General features: G+C 44.0%; 1 protein-coding gene across 1 annotated transcript in view; it reads right to left on the bottom strand.

Moving 5' to 3' along the window:
• cdk13 (cyclin dependent kinase 13) overlaps positions 1-8,894 on the bottom strand; it is a 31,908-nt gene continuing 23,014 nt past the window's right edge. Inside the window, exons 9-14 of the mRNA XM_088643710.1 lie at positions 8,767-8,844; positions 7,052-7,168; positions 6,193-6,324; positions 4,781-4,971; positions 3,770-4,261; positions 1-1,813 (exon numbers count right to left, since the gene is read on the bottom strand). Of these exons, the coding sequence (XP_088499836.1) occupies positions 969-1,813; positions 3,770-4,261; positions 4,781-4,971; positions 6,193-6,324; positions 7,052-7,168; positions 8,767-8,844 (1,855 nt within the window). The 3' untranslated portion in view covers positions 1-968. The remainder of the gene's footprint in view (positions 1,814-3,769; positions 4,262-4,780; positions 4,972-6,192; positions 6,325-7,051; positions 7,169-8,766; positions 8,845-8,894) is intronic.

The following is an 8,894-nucleotide window of genomic DNA, read 5'->3' as shown; positions in this document are numbered from 1 at the left end:
GGCAGATAACATCTTTTTTATATATAAATGCTTGATCTTTAAATTTCTCCCATTCTCAAAAACAACTAATTTCAGTGATGACTTTTACAAACATGATTTCTGTGGATTACACATAGACTAATATTAGTATTGTAATAGCATCCATATGCTTAATCTGCAATGGCTTTTGACATACATTGATTATACAATTTTATTTCTGAGCACGTTCCAAGAATGAAGTAAAAGTTAGCAACCAAAGACCAATTTTTTTTATTTGTATTTCTTTAATAAACATTACCGGAAAATTTCAAAGTACAAAAAGTTTTTCTTGCTTTCTTACACCTGGGTAAAATGTCTCAACTAATTTGATTTTCAGAAGGGTAAGCGACCGAATTACATACAGAACAGAGCTTCTGTAATTTTTTAAGTCCATAAATAAAGACACTTGGCGTACTCATTTTCAGTCACCAGAAGAGCACTGAGAGTCAGTTCAAACCCAAAAGTGACCTTCCTGTACATAGTTGACGTCGTATGCAGACCAACGTATCCAGTGTCTTTAAGAATTATTTTCTTAGCTGAATGTAAAACATAGTTGGTCCAAAATTATATTATCTTTCAATGTGTGCACAAGGAGCTCCTTGGCCTTTACCTAACAGGTTTGCTGAATTGTTCAGCAATTTAAAAAACATTAATACTATTCTGTCTAAAGCCATTTTAAAAAAAAAAAGCTAAAGTACAGATACAAATTATAACCTGGCTTGGTAAATGTACACAAAAAAAACCCTTAATTTAAAAGACAGCAGTAGAATAGATTACAAACAATACGAAATGGTAAGAGCAACCCACCCTCCCTAACCCCAGTTTGTTTTACTTTCAAAATACAAAAAAAAATCCTTCTTTAGAATATTTGTTTTAAATCAAGTCTGTTAACTGCAAAGTCAAATCCTGAGAGGGTTTATTTGTATTTCATTTGCATCCATCCCGGAGGTTCAGTATGGTAACCCCCTGCCTCTCAGAGTGGATGTGTTCATGTGCGGTCTGTAGCCTTGGGCGTAGGCCTGAGAGGGGGAGCCCCAGGCCTGGGGTTGTGGGGGTCCCCCAGCCGTCACGCTGTCCTGTCTGCTGAGGCTATGGTTGTAGCTGTGAAAGTTGCCTGGCAGGGACATACCTCCCCCATGAGTGCTCTCAGGATGGCTGCCACCGGCGTTGCTGTTGGCCAGCATAGGCAGCGGGCTGTGGTTGTACTCGAACCGGTGGTCCTTATCCCCACTGAACAGCATCCCGGCTGCCCCCCGGCCTGAAAAGCTGCTTCCGCCGCCCCCGCTGTCCCCGTAACCCAGGGAACTCGGGAAAGGCTCCTGGTAGCCGGGAGTCAGCGGGCGCCCGCCGCTGCCCGAGTGAGGGGCGGCGGCTCCGCCGCTGAACATTTCCCTCAGCGAGTGCGACGGCAAGCCTCCGCCTAGGCCGCTCAAGAAGCTGGCCCTCTCGCCACCGCCCAGGTAGCTGCTGCCGTAGCCCTCGGGGGGGTAAACGCCAGAAGAGAAGGGGGGCACGGGCCCGTAGCCGTCTCTGTAATCGCTGCCTCCTGCGTGGTAGGGGCCCTCGGGCTGGTACTCCGGCTCGGGGCCGCTGCTCTGGCTCAGGAGCTGCAGCAGGGCGGCTTTCACTCCGCCGTGGGCGTCCGAGGCCGGGGGCCTCTCCGCGCGGTAGTCCAGGTCCTCGCTCGCCGGCGGGGGGGGCTCGGGGGGCTCGGGGGGCCTCTGGTCAGGCGGGAGGATTAGCGGAGGCTCCGGAGCGGGGGCTTTCGGCTGCGGGGCCACGCCGTCTTCCGCCCCTTGAAAAGCAAAACAAAAAGGAAACAAAAGGGAGGGTTATATGCCGGGGGAAGCTATAATGACCCAGTTTAAAGAATAACTTGGTCATTTACAGCACCTCACAGCAGAGAGGGTCATTATCCCCGAGGGGGCAATTTGTTTTACAGCAGCAGTGTTGGTGTACAGACAGAAATGAAACATAACAACAACAACATACATGCATAGAAAATCCATTTTTAATTAAGGATATGGCTAAAGGTGTAAATGAGAACTTAAATCTATTGGTTTTAGCGTCGGGGAGTCGGTATCTGTGCTCTGATGGAATTTGTTAAACAAGGGGTGTGCAGAATCGTCACAGATGGATTTTTACTTTACACAATACACGCGATAGATGGTGGAGATGGCAGGAAGATCAGCACCAATGACCTCCTGACATATTTTTACAAGACTGCCCAGTTTGTTCTTGCCTCTCAGATTCAGGTTGCCAAACTAGTAGATCGGGGTGAAAGTTAGAACAGATTCAAGGAAGGACAGACAGAACAAAATCAACAATGGATCATCGACCTTAAAATGCTTAAGCCTCCTTAAGCACCAGGAATCGGTCCTGGGGAGATGTAAGAGCAGCTAGGCCACAGACATCCTCCAGATTAGGGGATCATGTCACCAGAAAGCCATCCATAATAAACCAGAAGGTCCAGCAAGGTCCACAGATCAGGAGGTAAAACAGAAGTCTAAGAAGGACGGAGGGCAGCACTAGAGCAATTGCAAAGTATCCTCAGTCAGATGTTCACGACAATGCACAGGGCAAAGTGGCACAGAAGTTGGCAAAGAAATAGGGCCAGAAAGAGGTCAACCTTTTTAGCTGATCTATTAGGGCTATCAGGGAACCTTGCATGCTCCAGAGAGGAGACTGCTCATCATCTCTAAAGAACACAGTTACCCAGCCAGACGACAAGAATAGAGACAGCGCAAACTTTGACAAATAACATCAAAAGAGTTTGATATTAAAGGGCCTTGCTCAAGAGAGGTACAAGATGGTGAAGAAAGCGAGAATAAATTCAGCTCCTGGATCATGTGGCTTCCCATATAAAATCTACAAGCACTGCCCAAAGCTCCTCCATTGAGGATGGAAAATATTGGAGGAAATAAAAGAACATCAGCCAGTTAAGAATCACTGCCCTGCTCAGTCCTGAAGGGAAACAGTTTTAGCATTGTAGTTTAACAGATAACCCCACTTTAAGAACAAACTAAGAGAGCCAGGTGGTTCACCTCACCAGGAAAGCACCACATAAAAAGGAGATGTGATGGAGCTGTGGTTAGATCTCACAAACACCTATATCCTTCAAATTTTCTTTATCAGGAGAACACATACCCATTCCATAACTTCTTTGTTAATTAAGCCCTTTGCTCTTATGTCATCGGGGGTATTAATACATCTAGAGGCAGGTTATACACGAGTCACTTCATGCTTCATTAGCCCAATAAAGCATGATTTTGTCTATTTCTTCATTTCTTTCCACTGCTACGGTTTATACTGTAGGCTAACTGCATCTCAGTTAGGTGGTCTTTACCACACAATTCCAAATAAACTTTAAATTGATTCGAATATAACCTATACAGATTCAAAACTGTTTTTACCCTTTTGCTTCAGTTTTCTTGCTAGCAGGTTTAGTCATGTATACCCACAAACACCAGTCAAACATTCAAAATAACCACGCTTTGAAATGGAATGGTCCCTGTATTTACAGCATCCTTCTAAAACTGATTAACCGATGGTTTCAATATAAACGGAAAATCAAGATCATGCCTGTGCTGGAATTTTTTAGGTGATCTGTAGCTCCCAGCACCCTGAAGATGAAGAGGAGTGTGTCTGATTTGTTAAGTGAAAAAGAAACTTACCCACAGATGCAACAATTAATTTTGATGCTGCCCCCCCCCGATACGTGCTCGGTAATGTGGGCGATGTGTATTTTTACCTGGTGTCGAGGCGGGGCTTGGCTCAGGGGGCTGCCGAGCCTCCGGCGGGGTTTCGCTCGCGGTGCTGGGCTCCGTCTCTCCGAGGGCAGGGGGGTCTTTCTTCTGCGTCTGCTGCACCTTCAGGAGCTGGGACAGCAGGACCGTGAAGGCGTTCTGCATGGCGGAGGGGACGACCTCGCTCTCCGGCTTCGGCAGGGGGGGTAGCGGGGGGGTGTGGGGCGCGGGAGGGGCGGGGGGCTGGCTTGCCGGCGCCGCCTTCGGGGGCTCGGGTGGCTGGGGTTCGGGTGGCTGGGGCTCCGGAGGTTTCTCAGGATCGATCAGGATCCCGGCCGGGAGGGACAGCTTGTTGAGCTGCTGCAGCATGTCGGGGTTCACCTTGATATTCATGGCCTGAGCAAACTGGGCCATGCTGACTGAGGTCTTGGACTGCAGGAGGTTCAGCAATGCAGTCAGCTGTTCTTCTGTCAGCTGGGATCCAGTGGCTTTAGTATCTGCAGAAAACCCATAGACAGACAGTTCTGTAATCATAGCATGTAATCTGAATTCTTGCTCATTCTGGTGTCCACCTTTCACTGGAGTAATGCTAGTTAATTGTCCACACTGTCCGTGGCCTGCCACAGTTTTACACATTCACAGCTTACCTGTAGCACAGGTGTCATGGAAAAGCCAAAGTACTTTTCTTTAATTTGAGTACATTTTCATAGGACACAATACACTAACTGGAATTAGCAAGGCTGGGATAATATAATTCCTTAGCTTCCAATTATAACTCAGAACTCAGGTTTTCTTCTTAGGAATGAGAACTCTACCGCCCTAAAGCACTGGGACACCAAAACGTCTTTTAATTCCATTTTAGTTTTCGGGGCATGCGTTTTTTTATAGTGGAAAGGTCTTCACCTTTTTTGATTTAAAAAGGAGCTTTTTACAACTTCTAGAATTAAGTGACAGGCTGAGCAACAGCAACACCACAGCTGGATTCATATACAGTACATCCCAGTCTAGCTGCTGACCTGTGCCGGAGGCGCCCTGAGATTTGTGCTGATTTGGGGGGAAACCCTGGGGCGTGCTGTTCCTGCTGTCGTCCAGTCCAAAGGCCGTGTCCTTCCTGGGGACCTTGGGCGCCGTCATCTCTTCGGGCATCTGCTTCTGCCGCCTGCGCTTCTTGCTCCACAGCTCGTGGCAGTCCTGCCACAGAGGGAGGCTGCAGGAGGGGATTGGGGAAACTTACTAATGGCTTCTCGTGTTTGTCACCAAACTGGGGAAGCATCCATCCATCTGTTTTCTGGATGGGTAAATTGTTCCTTCTATTCTTTGCCAGAACAAAAGAAGCACTATAATTCCCTGACAAACCAACATAGATTGTCTTCCAGTTCAAGTTCCTGTGTTTTTGTTTCTTGATTTCCACCAGGCATGACATTCCTCAGGATAAATCACCTCACCAACCAAATCAACTCTCTTGCTAACATGGTGACTTAGGTAAACTCCCGTTGGTGGATCACGGTCATGATTGTGATCAACGGATCACTTTTGACAGTTGATCAGTTTTAATCTCCATCCATCCACTTTCTAACTGCTTCATGCAATTCAGGGTCACGGGGGAGCTAGAGCCTATCTCGGCAATCAACAGGTACAAGGCAGGATAAACCCTGGATGGGACGCTAGTCAATTGCTGGGCCCACACACTCACACAGCAGATCAGCAGAAAAAAAGTAAAATCAAGCTAATTTATGGTATAACAGCACCCTTGAAGAATAAGAAAAGTCCTCAAAGGTTAAAATTAACATTTGATAACCACCAAGGAATTAAAACATTTCTTAACAATCCACTTGCACACACTGCTCAAACATCCATATTCTCCCCCTGCTTCTGCATCAGGCCCTGCAAGATGTACAAGGCTGCACTACAAGATGCTGCTGTTTCGCCACCACTCCTTTATGTACTCGGGTCAAACGACTATTTCTTTGTCTATGCTTTTTTTTTTCTTAAACAGCCAGACAAACCCTTTTATAATACAAAAAGCCACATTTTCTGTGGACTCTAAGCACGCAAACAATAATTGGCACCAACAATACATTTGAGCTTAGTTTTTGAATAGGGACGATTCCAAAAATAACAAAATAAGATGAGAGCAAAGATAAAAAAATCACAACATTTATCAAGCATTTGGAGCTTATAGCCTCTGACATGGGACTGTATGGCACTTGTACATTGTGTAAATCACTTCTTATTACTTTAGACACTTACAATAAACCTGTGAGCTAAGTGTAGGCCTGTGTGCAATAATCAAGGCAGCCTGAGCAAATGGAAAATTACATATATGACATAAATATCCAAGTAAATTAGATAAGCAATTCCCATTATCATCCATGAGCAATGTCGGAGGTAAAGGTACTTCAAGACAAAAATGCTGTGGGATACGTACTCAGGGGTGGGCATTTTGGCAGGGTCGACATCCCTCAGGAAATCGCTCTGAAGAGCCTGCTCAGCAGTGCAGCGCTTGCTGGGATCCAGTGCAAGCATGTGATCAAAGAGATCGAGCGCTGTGGAGGGGATGCTAATAAAAAGGGAAAACACCAATACGTAAGAGGAGCTCACACTGAAGAGTCCTGCATTAAGAGGAAGTCCTAGCATTACAATGAAATCGCGACAGTACAATGACACCTGTATATCAGTCTGACGCTTCCAAAGCAAAAACAGCTGTGTATGATTTACAGCATATCCTGCCAGCACTGTGCACCTCACATGAAAGGTACAGAAACAAAAAAAACTGGAGTCTGCATGGAAATTGGCTGTAAGAAATGCTGATCATTTTTCTTTTTTCTTGCCCTTCTTCACTTTGATTTATTGTTACTTATTTTGGGAAGCCACACTGGAATGCTAAGAGGCTTAATGACCATTTAGCTTCTTTTATGTATTAAAAAAACAGAATAGTTGTATGATAATAGTTTGCAAAGACTGTTTTCATATATGGTTCATGTTATACAATTCTACCCCTTTACAATATATACTTTTAGAAACAGACTTTGTGATAGTCCTTAAACTTATTTCCCACTTGCCCATACCCCTCTAGTATGATTAGCACTATTTACTCAAAATAATACTGTTCTCTTTTATGTCATCTAAAATGGTTGTGTAGGTTTCACTACAGAATTTAAATATGGGAGGTGCAATTTTTTCAAATAAAAATGTCTTGCTTTCGTAAATGGTAATAAAAAAAATCTTTAAATGTGCTTTGCCAACAGAACAGATATTGTATTATGCAAAAAAAATGCTTCACGTACAATGCAAATTCCTCCCTTAGTCGTCTTCGATACTGCTTCTTCGGTTTCATCGTATTGAAATAAGGCAGCTTAATGACATCGGGCCACACCGCTGGACAAGGACTGCCGCAGATCCGACTACCAAAGGAGATAAAAAACAAAGTTGAACTTTACACGCTCATTTGACCCTACCCAAAACAAAGCAGCGGTGTAAATCTGACACTTTCATGCCCAGAACTGAAGAGTATTTAGAGTAGGTTAAAACTGTTGAAATGACTAAAATTAGGGCTGAACAAGCATTGGACAAGTGAAACTGATCGGAATTTCTTTTTCTATGAAGCCAATCGCAGCTATGAGCCTCCCCTCTAATGTAACAAGGGAGAACCCGAGGGTTTATGTTTTTAAAAGAAAGTGGTACTTCCCTTTGAGAAAATAAAAACATACATGCATTGATGTTTACTGGACACAAATACTGGGACACAGTTTGACAAACAGCCCTCCCAGACCCAAATGGATAATAGTCACGACAAAAGGAGTCAATTAAAAAAAAAACTATGTTATTCTTGGGCCACTCCTCCAACAAATAACTAGGGAAATTGGGAACTACGAACTCCTGTTGATGAGACGACGGGAATCTGTGCAGAGAAGCACAGGAAAGCCCCAGAGCACAAACGCGAGCTCCAGCACACCACTTCTGATCTGAAGAACACACTACTGATGTCTGAGGTAGCGTAGGAATGTCTACAGCTTATCCTCCATCCCAAGGGAAATGATCTGTAATCATTTTCCTAGTCTGAGAGAAACTGGAGAAAAATATAAATGTACTCCACAGAAGAGAACAGCAAATGCTTGGTTAAAATCTTTCCATTTTTTTTTTTGCTGGGTCCTCTTGACAGCCAAACAAGTGATCGACGTTTGCACTCTGGGTCATTTCCACTACCGCCAGGCTGTGCCGTGACTTTTGTTTTTACCTCATTGATGACTAATGCATTTAGCAGTGGTTGAACTGGTCATCAACTCAGATTTTTCCAACATGTCGAAGTGCCCGTGAGAATGTTCACAAAAACATTTCCAAAGCATTTCCGTGACCATAATGATGAATTGTTCCTGCGTGATTTCTGCCTAAGCCGCTTCCTCACGATGATAATCTGTTTTTCTGTGACTGACATTTAAAAACAGTTGTAGAGAGGAAAGTACTAAAAAACGCCGAAAACGTGTACGCTAGTGTCAGGTTGTGTTTTACCAGTGCCAGCAAGCTCCTTCAAATCCCAAGCTTTGCGCAAAGCACACTCTAACAGCCTTGAAAATCCATGTGTAGCCTTTTTATAAATGCCCAACAAACAAGTCTAAAGATCTTCTGTTCTCTTCTTTGGTGACATTCAGGAAAGGAAGTGAAAACTCCATTTCATCAGACAGGAATCTAGTGCATCCTTCAAGCAGTATAACAATGCTGTGACATTTAAACCATTTTAGCCAATAAAAAAAACTAACAACCCATATATACAATTCTTTTCCATTGTGTAGAAATTCTGACATAAATTATTCTTAACAGAGAATGTTATTTATATCGTTTTAATGAAAGGTCACCAGTGCAGAAGAACCTAATATCATCATATTTTATAAACTATCAAATTTCAGACTGTGCACTGCTTTCGACTGAGGACTAAAGACATTTTCATTTTAATTACATAATGAAGGCCTTTTGGGTTCCGTGTAGAAAGACGACCTTAACCCACCTGATAAGTTCTAACTGTGCGAGTTCTTGGTTTGCTTGAAAGATGGGTTTCTTTGTGAACAGTTCGCCCAAAATACACCTAAGAGTGAAAACAAGGCAGTATTAGGACTGATAGGAAACCATATTAAA

This window comes from Lepisosteus platostomus, chromosome 8 (genome assembly GCF_059453375.1).
Source record: "Lepisosteus platostomus isolate fLepPlt1 chromosome 8, fLepPlt1.hap1, whole genome shotgun sequence".
Lineage (NCBI taxonomy): Eukaryota > Metazoa > Chordata > Actinopteri > Semionotiformes > Lepisosteidae > Lepisosteus > Lepisosteus platostomus.
Note: the sequence above shows the minus strand (reverse complement) of the source record. Positions and strands in the feature narration are given on the sequence as shown.